Source organism: Zeus faber (assembly GCF_960531495.2).
Source record: "Zeus faber genome assembly, chromosome: 4".
Classification (NCBI taxonomy): Eukaryota; Metazoa; Chordata; class Actinopteri; order Zeiformes; family Zeidae; genus Zeus; species Zeus faber.
The window spans coordinates 5,515,526-5,534,386 of record NC_137191.1 but is presented as its reverse complement, the minus strand read 5'-3'; the positions used below and the strand labels follow the sequence as shown (position 1 = coordinate 5,534,386).

The 18,861-nt window shown below is 48.0% G+C and overlaps 1 protein-coding gene across 8 annotated transcripts in view; it reads right to left on the bottom strand.

Moving 5' to 3' along the window:
• add3a (adducin 3 (gamma) a) overlaps nucleotides 1–18,861 on the bottom strand; it is a 107,767-nt gene that overhangs the window by 33,378 nt on the left and 55,528 nt on the right. For 7 of the 8 annotated variants that reach the window (XM_079999057.1, XM_079999056.1, XM_079999054.1 and 4 more), the window contains one exon: nucleotides 1,311–1,559. In XM_079999057.1, the coding sequence (XP_079855183.1) occupies nucleotides 1,311–1,505 (195 nt within the window). In that variant the 5' untranslated portion in view covers nucleotides 1,506–1,559. Of the gene's footprint in view, nucleotides 1–1,310; nucleotides 1,560–11,021; nucleotides 11,135–18,861 lie in introns of those variants that run through there. The other variant, XM_079999055.1, reaches the window with a different exon arrangement.

Genomic DNA, 18,861 nt, shown 5'->3' with positions numbered 1-18,861 from the left:
GTGTGTGTGTGTGCGTGTGTGTGCGTGTGTGCGTGTGTGTGTGTGTGTGTGTGTGTGTGCGCGTGCGTGGGGCGGGGGGCTTGTAAAAACCGAACGCACACAAGTTGCACAAGTTGATGTTATCGCTCAAAGTGCACCTGGTGCCATGAGGCCACACAGCGGCATCGCCACGTCATGGATGCCAGGTCTTGATGCCGCTTGCTGGGTAAAGCGCGGCGCTGGGTAGCTCCTTGTGTCCCACCGGGGTCACGGATACGGCGCTGCGCCAGGAGCTTCTTCACTTTCAGCGAGTTTGACCGAGAGAAAAGTTGACTTCAGCGGAACCTGAGCCCGACATGAGAACCCTGGGCCTGGAGATCGGTCCGAGAGCTCCGGTCATTTATCTGAGCGAGGGTGTGGTCGCTCGTGGTTATATTAGGGTTTTTACAAGACCGCAGACTGCTGTGGCAGGCACTCAAGCAAACATAAATCCATGTGCACACACACACGCCAACCAGGCAATGCCTCACAACACAGATCGAAACGAATGAACAGTTTTATAAAACTGTCGTGTTTTTCACCATTTTAGATGCAGCCTTAAAGGACTGTGCGGCATAAACGCTATGGCAAAGGATGCCAAAACTCGGTGTGTTCGTTTAAAATGGACTGTTTTTCACATGGAAGTGAAATTGAAATCGAATGAAATCAAATGATGGGTATAGCTTCATCTGTGCAAGGAGGACGCTCAGCCCTGGTGACAGTCTGTCACAGTCATATTATCCTGCCCAAGTCCGCTGCGTACGGTGTAGGTTTCACGGCCGCGGCTTTGTGTTTCTGTGGAGCTCCATTGATCGACATACCAAAGTCATTCAACTGAAATGACTATGAGAGCGAGGGAATGAATAACAGTAAGGGAACCCAGGTGAAACGGGAAACCCCATGAGGGATTTACCCGGCTCTGGCCACTCAGCACTCGCAATCTGATGCTTCCGATGAACTTGTTCTGGAGGTTTTGCGAGCGGCGAGATGCTGATGCTTCGCCTGGCGTGACTATTCTTTATTCACCGCTGTGAAAACAAGGTCTCCATTTACTTTTCCTTCGAGGACTTCCTCGTTGTCAAAGTATGGGACTGTAGAGCATTGTTACTACCAGGGGTTGAATTGGGACGCTGTCTACCCAACTTTGGTAAATAAATCAGGAAAACTTTGAAGGGGCTCCCTTGCCGACGCGCCCATTGGCCTCCCGGGACGTATCAAACTCACTGTTTACTTTAAACGACCATTCCCACTTGCGTCAAGTCAAGTCACACTCCCTCTCGTTTTCGACTTACCGGGCTCTGTAGGATCTGCGTGACGCGCTTCTTCTGCTCCAGCACGTTGAAGTCCTGCCGCAGGTCGGGCGACATGTTCCGGGCCCTGAGGTACTCGGGATCGTTGACGTTGACCCGGTCGAAGTATCGCTCCTTGGTCCCTCCGCTGGGCGGGGGAGGGGTGGTCACCACCCCCTGATGGCCGTCCGTGCTCATGCCTGCGCAGCCTCGCTCACTCTCTTGCCGGCGCTCCTTATCTCACCCGATCACCTGGAGGGAGAGGGACGAGTTAGATGGGTTTGTTTGATTGGTTGACAAGCCAGCACACCGCCCAGCGATTCACCAGGGCCCTGATGCTGGTGTGTCGGCATAACAAGACACACGCGCTGCAGTAAATAAGCAACAAGGACAGTCCTGGAATGAGAGTTTCAGCCTTATTTTGTGTCCGAGCCCTAGAGCACATTCCAATACAACACTTTCAACTAATTGACAACCATCAATTTGATGAGGGAATAGGAAAGGTCACGAATATCAGTCATAGCATTCACACTCGGAGGAGTAAGGGTAAGGACACACCAAAATACTTTCAAACAGACAGAATCACACATTTAGAGACTTCCCATCCCAGTAGTGCACACACTGTAGGATTTAGGCAGATGATGTGCACACATCTTGGGATTCTAGCTCACAGTAGGATCCAAGATTTAAAGGGAAATGCTTCTTATTTTACTCAAGTTAATAAAGGTCTCCGAGGTCCCCAACACATGAGGTTTGTTGCTGAAAATACGACTCAGCATATGCATTCGAGCCATTGTAACATGCCTCTATAACCCTCTCGTTCCAAAACGGGGTGTTTAAGTGGGCGGAGCCACCCTCCCGAGGCCCCGAGGCCTGTGAGCCAGTGGCGTTTGAGCATTTATTGCATAACTTTCATCGATTTCACCTCATCAGTCCACCTAAATCAGTTTATGAACAAATTTGGTCCGAGAAATAAGCAATCCAGTTGCTGAATCTTCACTCATATTAGATCTACAAGGCCTCGTTTAAAAGTGAGTGTTGACTTTCGTTGCCGTGCAGAAAATAAAAATAAAATGAATAAATACTACTCCAATAAAACATACGCTATTTTTTTTGGGTTCCGTGCGGACAATAGAAAAAACGTTGCACACGGCGCGTTCAGGGCAGTCGGAAGCCTGAGTGTTGTGTTCGCAGCGATTACTTTGTCGACATGTCTGATATAAGCATCCCACACTGTAACATCACACACACACACACACACACACACACACACACACACACACACACACACACACACACACACACACACACACACACACACACACACACACACACACACACACACACACACACACACACACAAAAAGAGAACGCATAATCCCCTTCCCACCCCTTAGTCCCCCCTAGGTAAGCATCACACCAAAAAAGTCCTCTGGTGTGTGCTGGACATAACTGCACTAAACAGATATTGACATCAGAGCGCCGGCATATTAACAAGCAAGAAAAATAAAAAAGTTTGAAGTCGATTGACGTGTTTCCTGCAAGCAGCTTGGGGGTGGAAAAGACATCTGGACCGTGTCATGACGACAGACAATTTATGGATGTTTTCAGAATTTAGAAATATTGCAAGATGTTGGAAAAACATAAAATCATCTTTGAAATGGTCTTCCATTGCACATTAATGTAATTACCTGTCCCCAAGATGTGTTTTTTTCATGATATGATGAAATGGAGTTCAGATGTTTCCCTCTCGGGGTATCAAACATTTTCCACCCATCATGTTTGCGATTGCAATACTGCTCTATACTTATATGATAAGTATATATATTATTTAATACTTATATACCCTGTCTGCCTGCAACGTTAAGGATTATTTTGAGTTAATTCAGAACTGCTTGGAGTAATAATAGACTTATAATTCAAGAGGAATGTCTCGTTCCAAATTGATGACCAAAAAGTGCAATTGCGTATAATATATATCTATACTTTTTTTTTGTTAAATACCTTTGATGCTTATTGTATGTCAAGAACTTTGAACACTCGCCTTGCCCAGCAGCAAAAGGCATTTCAGAGCAATCAATCAGTCACAAATAAAAACTCTTCACTCAAAACAGACGGACCGCGATGCAGGAAGCACTACAGCGGCCACAGAAATGTCTGTGGGCAATATGAAAAGGTTCCTCACTCCGGCAGCAGGGAAGTTGGAAAGAAACCATAAACAGAGCCGCTTCTACCACTCCTTCAGTTCCATAAACACACACCCCAGAAACCACACACACACACACACACACACACACACACACACACACACACACACACACACACACACACACACACACACACACACACACACACACACACACACACACACACACACACACACACACACACACACGTCAAAAAAACCATCATTGATGTGAACAAGCTGAGGGAGACCAAGGCCAAGGAGAGGAGTATTTACAGAGAAAGGGTTTTGTTTGACCGTGCGGGTCATGACTGGGCGGGACGGGGTCCGTTTACTCTCCTCGCCCTTCTCCGGGGCGCCTGGCGCCACAACAAGCGCTCCACTCGGAGACTCTGGAACCATTACAGGACGATAACACACCAACAATAACCAGTCAAGGCGGAGTGTCTAAGCAACGTGCTGACATCGGGGCCAAACCCAGAGGGAATGAAGCCATGCAGCCCAAACAACTGACCAGATGACTCACGGGCCGAACGGCACAGCAGAAACAGCAGGCCGAACGGAAAAACGCTTGACAAATGTTAGAGAGAAGACACAGAGAATCAGAACAAAACCAGATTCTATACATTAAAAAAAAAATTATGTAATCATCATAGGTGGAGTTGTCTGTGGGGCGGAGCTTACTCCCTGACGGGTGCCACTTTACGGAGACGGTTCTGTTCTGTTGGGATTCATGTTTCGTAAAACAATTTTTGATGGATTGGTATATTATCTGAACGTCTTTTTTATTGCATTTTTTTTTTTTATTTGTTTACTTATCACCTTTAATGATTACCCTGAATTTCCTCACGGGGATCAACAAAGTGTTATCTTATCCGAAGGGGATTGCATGTAAATCTTTTCTGACCCCGTTCCCTTCCTCCCCCGCCCTCCCTTTTTTTACCTTTACAACTTCCTCATCCATCTCAGCGGTTCGCACGAGGTGAGCGTGGAAGCGAGGCGCCGTGGGGCGGGGGGGTGAGGGGTGCCTCGCCACACGCCGCTAAGCCCCTCTTTTGGGTCAGATGCCACTTAAAAAGATGGCTGAGATTACAGTGGCAGAGCGACACGGTGTCGACGGGACAGAGCAGGTCCCCGCTTGCCGCTACGGCCGGCAAGTTTGTACCGTTTCCAGTTGCATTCTAAGCTGATTAACTAGAATAATTAACTGTATGTCAACTTAGTTTATCAGAACTACTGGGGGGTGGGAAGGGTTTACTGCCATCACGGAGACCGAATAATACCACACAACACAACACCTCTTATATAAAAGGGTTTCTCGGGTGAACCATAGACATAATGACTTTAAGCACTTCCGGGTCATAACATTTACAGCATTAACTAATAAGTTGTATTTATATACAGCATGTCACACAGCGCACGTTCCCCCAGGCTGAAGAGCATCAAATGTCCGGCGCACTACCAGACCGGGGTACGTCCGCCGTGCATGTTAGAGCCCAAAAAATGCGTCGGCCGGCCAAACGTCCACCTGGGAAGCGGAGAGGGTCCGGGAACCTGAAGAGGCGAGAAAGAGAGACGGCCGGCGGGCGGAGCGGCACGGCTCCAGCGGGACGAACGACGTGGAAATTAGGTTTCCTTGTGAGACCTGAGACGTCGACCCCTCGCCAAATACGGCGACAACGTGGCAGCTCGAACAAAGCCGAAAACGCCGTTATATTTAACAAGCGAAGAGTAGCATTGATCTGCGGTCAATAACACCGTCAGAAGGAGGAGGGGCTGACATCACTGTTTATTTTAGAGCGAGGGCAGTGGAAGCAAATCAACTGCAGTCATTCATCATGAGAGACACACACACACACACACACACCGACACTTGAACAGTTGAAACCTATTTGAGTGGTTGAAAAGTGCACTGGGTACATTACGATATCCAGCAGAATGAGTTTCAACGTCAATCCAGTTTAGATCATTTATTTACTTTGGTCTCCGGCTCGGGGCCGATCACGGGAATCAAGGCACCGCGTTCGCATGAGGCCGCTTCGCTTCCCGAAAGCTTCATTCTGTCGACCGCTTTTATGGACTCGCTCGGCCACAACCTCCAAGGCACAGTTTTCGGACTGGTTTAGTGGTAGAGAAGGATTGCGGCTATTATATATATATATATATATATATATATATATATATATATATACACACACCCTTTCTTGAATAGTCACAGTTTGGTCTCATCTCCCAACGAGTGAAAAGAAGAGCCGTCATCCCAGCAGCCATCCTCTGTCACGCTCTAAACCAGATCCCCCTACTTAAAAGCTGACATGGAAATGATTAAGACCCCAAAATCCCCTCCAAAAAAAAAAAAAAAAAAAAGTCTAAATTGGGTTGAGCAGCGTGTTACATAACCAAATAATTCAGAGCACAATCGTGCCCAATTCGTTCACCGGGTCGTCACAAAGGCGGTGCTGCGGGGAAAAAACACGAGCCCTCGACGGCGGCGGCAGAACCGGTCGGGAGCTCGGGACGGCGACACACTTAATGGGGCGGTCGGCGGGCGGGGCACTAAACATAAACAACGACAACGGAATTGGCAGCAAATGAATCACGGAGGGGGGGGGCGGCGTGGAGGGAAGGTTCTGCCGCGGTACGCAGCTTCAAAGTCGAGTGGCGCGACGTCATTCCCAACATTCTTCCATTCAAACAAATCATCCCCACCACACCGCATCTCCGTTCTCTGTCGCTCCAAACTCTTTGATTGAATTGAAAATGAAAACAAAACAAAAAAAATGTCCCCGTGAATTTATTTGAACGGTCCTCAAAGTCGTGGTACGATGGCCTGATGTAAATGGTTGATGATATTAATTCCACGGCAGTGCTGCCCTCCACATCGCCCTCGGCTTTGAAGGGTAAATCTAAATGTAATGAAAGTCGGACAGAGGCCCCGGGCGAGCGCCGCGTCCAACGTGACAGCTGCAGCCTCACCAAAACACAACTACCATCGCCGCCATCCCCCGACGTCCCGAGCCCACGTTTCCTAAACACGTGCACGCACGCACGCACGCGTGTACCCCCCCCCCCCAAACCCCGCCTCTGGTGTTCACCGCACAGGCCAGGCCATCCCGCTCCCCATTGTGCATGGTGATGATACGTCTGAACCGCAGACACACGTGCGCACATGCACCGACCACGATCCCAGACCACCCCCTCGCTCCGTCACCAAACCGGCACTTCCAGCAGCGGCGAGCACCAACCGGCCAACCCTTCCTCCCTCCCTCCCTTAATTCCTTTGTCCGACAAATCATTGTCCCCCCCACCAAGCCCTGACCCGTCCCCTCCACAAACAAAAAGCAGGAGATTCGGCTCTGGTACACCGGGTCAGATCCAGAGAGCTCCACCGTTGACAGTTATTTGACTCGTTTGACTCGTTTGTTGACTGTTGTTGGGTCTGTGGTTTGGACGGCGGTGTCGCCATTCAGCGCGGCCTGAGTGAAACACGACGCCTTCTCGTGTCGTTTCTGCATCTGCCGCAAAACAAACAGAACGGTTCATTCTGCGGCGGCGGAGCCAAGTGTGACTCACGCGGAGGAGATATTAAAAAAAAAAAAAACAGGAAAAAGAAAGCCGTTACCGCTGACGCGCCCCGCTCCCTAACTGGTCTCCGGCGGAGCACCGGGGCTGCAGACGCTGGCCGGGGTCAGGCGACTGGAACCTCCCACCCTGCGACCATGACCAGAGCAGCCCTCCTCCGGTCTTTCCTTGGCCGCGGGGGAAGAGCGCCGTTTGTTCACGGGGACGCCCTACCTCTGAGCCCTTCCAGTGACGCGCTGTTTGAAGCGGTGCAGTGAAGCAACCTCTGCTCGGCGCCTCTGTTTGCTCGGTGCCGTTTGACCGATTTTAACAACAGACCACGTCAAGGAATACAAATAAATCAAACGCCAGGCTGTATGATATTTTAGGATAGATCAAATAAGTCACTCATCTACTTACCCTGTCCGAGATGCATACAAATACTCTAAAATTAAAGTCACTCATCCAAATGGTGCTTGAATAACTTAATGCAAATGAATGCACTGCAACTGCAAAATCTATATCTATTCTACCTTCAATTAAAGTAAAACACACAAGATAATCACTATTAGTATCATTATTGGACCATGTCACGGTTTATTATTGATGACACAAGTGCGTACAACATAAAAATGTTTGGGAACCCCTGAACGAATGGACATGTTCTTTTTTCCATTTTTGTGAAATTTGTTTTACAACCTGACAGCTTATAAGAATGAGAGCACACAGGGTCTTACTAAATAGTAAGCTGTCCTGAAAAACAGAAATAGTGATAATCCCAAAATGCTAAGTTGTTGCCCCCCCCCTGCCAAGGGCAGCTCCTACATCCACCACAGAGTTCTCAGCCACAGGACTAAAAGCTACCCAGAATGCCGCAGCATGTCGATGCTACCCAGAATGCCGCAGCATGTCCATGCTACCCAGAATGCAGCACCATCTCGATGCTACCCAGAATGCAGCAGCATGTCGATGCTACCCAGAATGCGAAAGCATCTCGATGCTACCCAGAAAGCCGCAGGAAAACCATCGCTTCAAGTTGTCTCTTTAGAAACCAACGATTTGAAGCGTTTGGGTCTACGCCCACTGCCATCTTGGCAGGAAACGGGGGCCAGAGCTTTGTTAATTGAGGGCAGCAGGGCGGCGTCTCGGTGTGTTTAGGTGGAGGGTGAACCCACCAGAAAGCTGGAGGAAGGATGAGGCACACCCACCTTGCTCCAACGAGAACAAGGGAGATCTGCCCATCAATGCAACCACGCCCCCCAAATACGCACGCAGACATCCCGAGGCCTTAGAATAAACTCTTAACGGAAGAATCCTTTTCAGAATCACAACCAAGGCATGCATGAGTAGAAGCGAACGTGGCTATGGAGACGAACGGAAACAAACAAAACGATTCATTTACTTTGCATTTCTAGAGAAGTTTATTTTATTCCATAGAGTGCCTTTCAGTCTGAGTTCGGCCCTTAAAGCTTCCACTTGGTCTGATATTCACCTGGATCTGAGCCCAACAGGTACTAGGGATGCAACGGTCCACGGTGTGTTATCGAACACAATTACATTACGGACTTCACCTCAGACCCTCCCTTCCACTCGCACCAGATAGTGTCGGGTCGTTCAGGAACGATCCGGTCCCTTTAAACGGCTCTTTTGTAGGAATGAAGGGAACCGGGTGACGAGCCGTTGTTTTACAGTTTTATGTTGCGTTGTTTATTTTAATTTGTTGTCTCCTGCTGTCGGCAAATGTTCCCCTCCTCCATGTAAGAGACGGCCCATGCTCCTCCCTCGCCAGGAGGTGCCCTGGCTGAAAAGAAGCACAGCCACCGTCACGTCAGGTTCCCAAAGCGAAGGCGCTCACACACACACACACACACACACACACACACACACACACACACACACACACACACACACACACACACACACACACACACACACACACACACACACACACACACACACACACACACACACACACACCGGTCTGACGGTGAGGTTTAATTTGAATAAGTAATTTCACCATTATTATTTATGTGTGAAAATAACTGTTAATACCTGTTCGACACAAAAATAACGAACTATAGTACTTGTTTTATTTATTTATTTTATTGTAAAATGTTTTCAAAATATTATATATATAAATAAATATTAATGAAAATCAATATTTGAATTACCCAGACAGAGTGTTACACTAGTTATTCATTGCAGACTACTATAAAAAATGTTTACACATCTTAAGTTTTCTTTAATTAAATGTTTTTTTCTCAAATATAAAGATACCGAAACCGTACCGTCATCGTGGCCCCAAAAACGTGATACATGCCGAACTGCAAGCCCACTGTACTGCTGCATCCCTACTAGGAAGACGCCCTTTTGACATGCATCATAAATACGCCTGTGTATTTACACCAACTGTGTCCAAGGCCATAGCTGTCACTCTTTGTGTTTTTTTTTGTTATCATTGTGATTTTCATTGTTGCTTTATTAAATCATGTCATTTCAAACATTTAATTATGTCTCAGGATGCATTCTGGGATAAACCATCATTTACAACGCAGCCAATGCATGTAGAGTAAAATTAGAAAATAACACACTAAATTATAAACAGTTTGGCTCAAAGAGTCATTCGCAGCTTGTTAGAGGCCTGCGTTTCACTTTCTACCCTCATACTGTACATCCGATACACACACACACACACACACACACACACACACACACACACACACAAACACACACGTAACCAGCCACTTAATCATGCGCAGGAAAGCTTCAAAATGTGGCCGCCTGTGTCTCTGGTGGCGGGCCACACCTAAAAATAGACATGGCAGCCTTTCGGGTCACCTTTCAGAACCAACAGCAACAATGCCAGGAAAGAATGGTATTATGGGAGCTATTTCTATCCACACACACGCCCATTCACACTGTACGTAGCCTGAACCCGCATGCAAAAACACCGGTTTGAGGCTCATTTGCACACGCACGCAGGTGCAATCCCTGCTTGGACAAGATGCAGATAGAGCCGCAGAGCGTCCGGTGGAGCAGCAGAGAGAGAGAGAGAGAGAGAGAGAGTAAGCCAAGTGCTCAGCAGCTTACGGCTTCTCCAGAGGATTTACTATGAGACGGGTGCAAACTCTTCTTCTGAAAACACCAACATGGCAGCGGGCGGTGTACAGTCTGCAAGCCGCCACTAGGTCGTACCGGTTGCTGTGTTTCTTATCCCCTTATATCCGTTTTAGGGTCGAGTTTCGGGTTGCATGGAGTTCAGATCTCGTCACTCCAAATCTATTTTTTATCTTTTATAGGGGGGGGGGGGGGGGGAGAGAAAATGTTTCCAAAACATTGCCACTGCACAGGAATGTGTACTTTAAGGAACCCCAGGGGGTGTTCTCTGGCCGGTGGCGCTGCCTGGACGGAGGGAGGGAAGGAGTGTTTTCGCTTTCGCCCGAACATTACGGACCTAACTAGCAGTCTGGGCTAATCTTCTCTTCTGTAGCTTACGCGGCTTTATTGCTGTTGCTGCCAAACATGTTGACCACTTCAGTTCCATAACATGGGCACTGTGTGTGTGTGTGTGTGTGTGTGTGTGTGTGTGTGTGTGTGTGTGTGTGTGTGTGTGTGTGTGTGTGTGTGTGTGTGTGTGTGTGTGTGTGTGTGTGTGTGCGCGCCAAGGCAAAAATCTACAGGCCAGTTCAAAGCAACCATGCCAACATGGAAATTCCCTAAAATTGCAAGCTTCAGTAAACGATTATAACCTCTGTGTACATGCTGCCACGCGCACACAGATAGACAGACAGAGACACACAGAACAAAATATTGTTTTAATGATAAATAAATGAATATCCCCTATGAAATGAATGGAATCCCACCTCCAATACTGACCCATTGTCCAACCAAGGGAATCAAACCAGCATAGAGGGAAAACAAAAACACCAGAAAACAAAAACACAAAATATAAGCCGAGCCAAACCAACCTGGTGCTTCCTCCTGGGTCAGTGAGACGAGCAGAACGAGCAGCCGTAGGAGTTGCCAGACTCTCTCATGTCTCTCTCTCTCGTTCTCTCTCTCTCTCTCTCTCCCTCTCCCTCTCTCCTCCTCCTCCACCACCACCACCACCCCACCCCCCCACCCCACCACCCCCGTCCTCCCCACTTCTCGCTCAAATTCCAACACAGGCTTCAGCCGTGGAGCGGGGCCACGGACACCACGGGGCGGTGAGATGAAGAGACGAGAGGAGAGATCCAGGTGAACGGGTGGAGAACCGGTCCTCCCGCTCGTTGTCCCGCTCGCTTTTTAAATGCGGATCCGCCGCCCCAGCTGCCGGCGGCTCCCAGTTCTGCAGCTCCTCTGCTGCCCGGCACCCAGAGATATCAACAGCTGGGACTCTGTGAGTGAGTGTGCGGCAGTGTATGTGTGTGTGTGTGTGTGTGTGTGTGTGTGTGTGGTGTTTGTATGTGTTGTGCTGAAAAGAAGCTAAAGTGACCACGTGACGCGGGCTTAATCCCCCGCCCACACACACACACACACACACACACACACACACACACACACACACACACACACACACACACACACACACACACACACACACACACACACACACACACACACACACACACAGCCCCTCCTCCTCCCGCTTCTACTCTGCCTGCTCTCTTTCTCTCTGTGCGTGTCCCTCTCTCCCTCTCTATCACTCTCTCAATATATCTTTCTCTCCTGCTCTGCCCGTCTCTCTCTCTCTCTCCCTCCGTCTCGCACTCTATCTCGGCCTCTCTCTCTCTCTCTCTCTCTCTCGCTATCTCCCGGTCTCAGTGTCCCCTCCTCATTTCTGTTATTCTTTCACTCTCTCCTCTAACCATGCTTTTGCATTCCGCCCGTCCTTCACACCCATATCGCTCTCCCGCCCCCTACAGACTGTGCTAAAGGTCAGTGCTTACTGTGACCTATGCAGCCTGCTGCCTCTCCCTCCGCAGGGGGTTGGGCTTTCATCCCCACAGTTCTAGAAACCGGCGCCGCACAATACGCTGCCATACACACCCGACGCTTCAAACTCCACCCAACTGAGCTCAGGCTGAGCGGGTGATCAGCGCACCCAATACCCTGCCGGGGGTTGCCCTGCCATCGCGTGTCAGCGGCGGGCGTCTCGAACCAAGGTGATGATGGCCCCGGGCCGGCGGCTACAACTGGCATGTGACAACCCGCTCTCATTGAGCGCTCCGCTTCGGGGACAAAGAAGGGAGGGTGGAAATTTATCAGGGACCCATGACCACGGGGTGCGACCGAATCCAGCCGACCGGAAACTCTTAACGGACGCTTTCCATTTGCGGGGAGCGCTCCATCCCGGGGGAAATAAAAACAGCTGAGGGAGCCAACAAGCTGTCACAAACCGCCAGGCGAGTGCAGACGATGCTGTTTGTGAACTTCATGCTGTAACGCCTCAAGAAGCAAACTTGCCATGAGGATCTCTCAACACGTCTGCTGGCACTTGATACAGTTCACTATCTGGTAGTAGCTAGTAGTAGTCACTCCAGCAGTCGTAGTAGTAGCTATAGCAGGAGTTGTAGTTTTAGTATGAGACATTAATAGTGGAAGCAGCAGTAGGAGTAATAGTTACTTCTGCTATGCTACCAAGTTGACTTTTGGAAGAAAAAAAAAAAAGAGTTTGGCCTTCTTAAGTTGGTTGAGGTCATTGGTCTACATTTATTTTTATGCATGTAGAGTGTTTATTGTCTTGCCGTGATGATATACGAAATAAAATATGTATTGTTAAGTGCACAAATGCAGTCAGGCTGAAGGAGAGGAATCGGATTTCACACCATAGGCAATGCTCGAAATACCTGCAAGGTATGCACAATGCATCTGGGACAGTGTGTGTGTGTGTGTGTGTGTGTGTGTGTGTGTGTGTGTGTGTGTGTGTGTGTGTGTGTGTGTGTGTGTGTGTGTGTGTGTGTGTGTGTGTGTGTGTGTGTGTGTGTGTGTTGCCTCTTTGGTAGAGCGCACCGTTTTCCACCTGCTTATTTTATTGAGCAGCTGTTGGCACAGTCATTTCCTTCGGGATAAATGTATTTTATCTGATCTCATCCGGCGGGTTGACAGTGTCTAAAGAAACCACAGTATAAACAAACATTTTAATTTCAAAACCAGGAGGATCTGTGCAGATTCTAGTCCGTGAACAACAGCCGTGTGAGAATAGTGTGTGTGTTGATAATTGTTTCTGTATCACAAGGAAGCGTAGAAAGAATCATTCATTTTATAACAAACACAATTGAACAGATTTACACTTTACTTGACAACTAAATACCTACAATAATGAATTGTCCTTTCACAACAATGGAGCCAGTATACAGTACACAATACACAAGGAAAAGAGAGACATATGGACATCACAGCCTCTGTTGATGTCAGAAGAGGAAGCGAGGCCAACTGGAGATCAGGCTGATGATCTGCAGCTTTTCAAACTAATAATGAAAGCTTGTACCATGAGGGAAATTCCACGTCAGTGGGGATGCAGACATATACAAATCAGCACTACTGATGGGTGACGGAGAACCCCACCCTGCTCCAGGCAATGCAGGACGGTTTCTCCAATATGGCCAATGCGAGTGGAAAGCATCTGACGATCATTTGTGTCAAGACTTTCGCCGTGCCTCGGTAAGTCCCTCTGGAAGAACCACATTCCCAACACGAAGAGCGTTAAGGGAAACAGCCAAGAACCAGTGGAGGGCTTTAAGATGTTAGTGCATGACTCAGCACTTTGGTGGGACACTGTCCCTCCCCCCTCGGCTGGCACCGCCAGGCCTGACTCAGGGCAAAAGATCAGCCCGGGACACTTACCATGCATATTTCTCTGCGCTATCGATGGGTGTCCTGCATGCAGCATTTTAATGGCAGCCTTTCTCAGTGGCACCAACTTTCTGTAAGGTCCTTGCTTGGTGGATTCTGCATGTGTACAAGTGGATGAGTATCCAAGTCGCCATGCTGCTCTACACAGTTACGGTGTTACCTACTATTTATGTAGGTAGCAATGATCTAACTGCCTTAAGAAAGGCTGACCTGTACAAAGCCTCGGTACAAAGCCAAACGAGAAAAATCCCTAAAAAACAGAATAGAAAATCATAAATATTTTCGAATTATTTTTGGAGTGAGAATTGAGTTGATTGACCTCCACTGTTAGTAACCACACAATAGTGTAATGCAATGTCATTACGTTTCTTATACGTTAAATTAATCAACCAATAGGAAATGAATAGGACAATTATTGAATCTCTCGTGCTAGCAGCGTAGTTTACAGGTTTCAGTTGCGACAGCCAAAGTAATCAGACATCCCTGATTTTAACGCCTCAAATCGGCAATCTCACAGAAAAAGTTAATCTTGTATCAATACCATAATAACTGGTATTTATGTCCTTCATGACTTAAAGCCCGTCCAGATGCAAAGAGGGACGACTCTGAAGACTCAAGCACTCGCTGTAGGTTCTTCTCAGCGTCACCTGCGAAAAGCTGTTGAGATTTACAAATTGCACAACAGAGGAGGAGGGCCTCAGTGTCCGCTTTCCAAGAACTCAGCATGCTATCAGCCCCCCACCACCACCACCACCACTAATCGGCCAAGCGGGCCTGAAGGGGGCTGCGTCCACTGATGCTAACTATTCAGGAATGAACAAACACTTGACCTCAATATGGGGATCTCCGTCACCTTTCCTGAGAATAACACCACAGGCCGCCCGGTGCAGAGACCTCAGAATGCGGGTGGAGCGGGGATCAACAGGTGCCGGCCGAGCTTAAGAAAATAAAACATTTCACTTTAATAAAGCAGTCCAATTGGAATTGGAGACTTTTTTTTCTTTTTGGTTCTTTTTACAAAAAAAACAATCTTCAAACGGGCGGTGCACGTAAGACAAGGAGGTGGAGTTGATCCCTGGAGAACAGGCACAATCCACATGGGGGGGGCTTCCAAAACAACTTAACTTCACAGCTTTATAACACGACGGCCACCTGGGAACGGGTACCGGCTTTAACCGTCTCATCTTTAGGTAAGATTTGGGAAAGGGAAACAGCAGCTTTTAACCGCCGCTGGCCTTAACAGAGCGGTACGTTATACAGCGTATACTGTATACACACACACACACACACACACACACACACACACACACACACACACACACACACACACACACACACACACACACACACACACACACACACACACACACGCCCACACAAAACCTATAAAGCCATCAGTCTGCCGGTGCAACTTCATGCTTGTGTGAGAGCCATCCTAAGAGAGGCACCCTCTGATCCATGTTTGAGGAGTAAAGAGGCGTTCAGGGTAGAGCTAATGGTTAACAGCTCCAAACAATGTTGTCACTGTCTGAGCAGCTGACACACACACACACACACACTAGCTCAGTCACACTCCTGAGATACACTGAAAATGTCAAAACCACACACGCAGCCACACCATGTGCTGTACACACCAAGGCTCTTAAATGTTTTTACAAGCATTTACAAAGAGATCCTACGGATGACACACCCCCTTATTCACACACACACACACACACACACACACACACACACACACACACACACACACACACACACACACACACACACACACACACACACACACACACACACACACACACACACACACAGTGGTGTACTCATGCAGCCCTCCTCCGTCTGGAGGTTCAGGCAAACAGACGGAGACAGGCCAGAGAGACCGCACGGTCACTTCTTCATGGACAGCCGGAGCCACGCTCTGTTGCCTGGAAACAAGCGGAAGCCGCCACCCAGTTTCACCTTGGTCAAATAGCCAAATAACATGTGGCAGGTAACGTTGAGCTGCGGCTGGAGACAGGCCTTTAAACTGTCATTTGCACATGGGTTGAGGAAGTCAGAGAGGTGACGAGTTGCCATATTACAGCACACAGTCAGGGACTTATTTCTTGCGTGTTCCTCAAAATGCACACACCACCAAGACCAAAGGTGCATGGCAGCTTTCCAAAATTCGAGCCATGATATGTTGAGTGCCTCTGGTGGCCGTTTCTAGAAGAGCTTTTAAGCCAAACCCACACAAAGTGAAGGGAGGACAGTCCAAAAAACTCGAAATGCACATCCAATAAATGTTACCCTCAAGTCTTTTATGTCTCCAATCGTCATTTGTCATAAAAGTGTTTTTCATGCAAAACTGTTTCACATGCAAAACTGCATGCATGCGCACCGCCCCCGCCCCCGTCAGTCCGGAACAAACATGCAAAACACTACTTGACGCTACGGTGAACTTTCCTCCTCAATACCTCAAAGTCTGGCGCTGGCAGCCCACCCAGAGGCTTTGGAGTGGAGCCGTGACATTGAAGTCCTACGTACGGCCCAACGACCGCTCCCAGGAATGCCTTCTAGGCTCCCATCCCAGCGGCCAGCTCCAGCAGGAGCCGCACGCTTTCATCTGCCGCACGGAGCGCCATTGTTCCCCCCCGCACAAAGGTTAAACACGGGCCCTCCGATCTGGGTGACGACTGCGGGGGTGTGCGGGTGTCACAAGGGTGGCGCAAGTAAAACACCACCCTGAGCGGTGGTATTTGAAAGCACTTCATGAGTCGCCCCCCCGTTGGGGAAATCAGGGAGTATACAGTAGATGTTGTGTTAGTCACCAAAACGCGCCTGGAGCAATAGCTGCTCTCGGTTTCGGTTGATAAGAAACTTCAGAAAGCTGCTTTGTGATCGTCACGGTTCAAGGATCACATCATTTTTTGGATCAAAAAAAAAAAAAAAAAAAAAAAGGGGGAGAACAAATATAACTTTGCTTTCCGTTTATTCTGTAAAACACTTAAAGGAAGGAACTTTTTGCCCGTGGTCTTAAATGAAACAACATTCAAGAAGTCCAACGTTTCAATAAAATCTTAAAATATATAAAATATTCAACAATCAATTGTTCAATTAAAGTGCAATATGAGGCGTGTATGATACCTTCTTCCTTTAAACGTGTTGTGAATGAATGAAGTGAATGAAAAAACTTTATTAGATCCACAATAACAATATGTAATCAGTATCATGTTCAAGTTCTCCCATTTGTAATCAAAAAATCGGTTGAGAATTAAGCGAGTTAGTCTGTTTTGTAGAGAAGTCGGCGTCTCTCAGTACACATTGTATTTGTTTACTAGCGGATCTTGACCGCTCCAATGTGGCGGACGAGCAGACAAACAGCGCGGCGTCCCGTGAACCAGCCATTGTTCTTCAGAGTAAACCACAGCACGCATGTGTCTTTATCTTCTTTTCACTGCAACTGTGCACCCACATTTAGGGATTTACTACTTTAAAGAGTAACGGCGGCAGTAAAACTGTATTTCACTCTGATGGTTACATTTTGACATTGATTTACGGATCAACTACGTCCCGTGTCCTGCGTGAAGTGGTTTTGTTTCTAATTTCTGTCCAGGTCGGTTAACATAATAAAAACATCTAGACATGCACGCGCACACGCACACGCACACACAGCCGTGTAATTACAGCTCTGTAATTATGGCTGTGATCACAGAGCCGCAGACGGGGGTTCGACCTGCCCCCGTCGCTCCGACCACGCAAACAAAAACAACCCTGTGTCATGGAGCCGCGGCTGCTAACTGCCACCGTACGGCAAACCACAAGAGTCACACAATTTAAAGAGGCGATAGACAACCTTTACGCCGCTGTCGCCAAGACAACCGGACGGCTTCGCGTTTTCCTCAGAGCGCTCCGCGGTAATGACCAACACCACTTTGGAAAAAAGAGACGAAAGGAGCACGTTTTTTTTGTCAGAATTTTTGTAAATATTTTTATTTCTTTTGGTTGTGCAATCATAGGACATTTAAACATAGACGCCGTGTCGACCGCTTCGGCTCATTGCTGCGACACGTCAACGTCACCGTCGTGTTGGAACGCGCAACACTGGTGTCAACAAATACAGGTAAAGCTGCGGTTTTTCTGGGTACAAAGCACTGTAGCGTTGTCATTACCTCAACCGATTTCAATGAGTCGTTTTGATATTCAAGGGTTTATGATCTACCCGGCGCAGATTGCTCCACCGTTCGCTGTTCCTCTCATGGTTGCACATTTGTTGACGCACTTCCCGTGACTACGCTGCTGGAAATCCATAATTTTCCCGGGGATTTGTAACCACCGGGGTACAAGTGTGTGTGTGTGTGTGTGTATGTGTGTGTGCATAATACATGATTAAAAAAAAGAAAAGTGTGCATAGATTCAAAGTAGTTCAACTTAAGGTAGTTAACTATTAACCTTCAATGTGATGATGTTTTCTTGTCTTTGCATTTGATTTTAAGATTTCAAACACGTATCGCTTCCGTCCTTAACGTACGTGAGTGACCGAGCTCAGCGCGCGTCTGTACGCCCGTTATTAGAGTAAGAACGTGCTTTTGCAGGCTGAAACCGAAAATGGCAAATGGAGGTAAGAGGTCTCCATGTGTAACGTACCTTGAACGGATGTTATTTTGCAGAGAATGGCTGGTTTCAGAATAATCATCGTAGTACATATCAACAGGTATTATTTAAAGCGGCCTTAAACAAGAAATGAGTGGCGAGATGCAGTAAGCATGGCGGGAGCTGAACGGGCCATGCCCATCCTCTGATTGCATGAAGCGTGTTTCCGGTAATGGATTTGGGGAGGGTCTGGTCGTGAAATAATCTGTTTATAGGCACACAATCTGCATCGATCACCGAGCCCTAGACCAGAAACCTGTCATTGGCCGAACATCTGAAAGCATGTGTTCGAGTTGGGTGTGTCTGAATGTCGTCCTTCTCCAGAGAGGACGGTGCTTT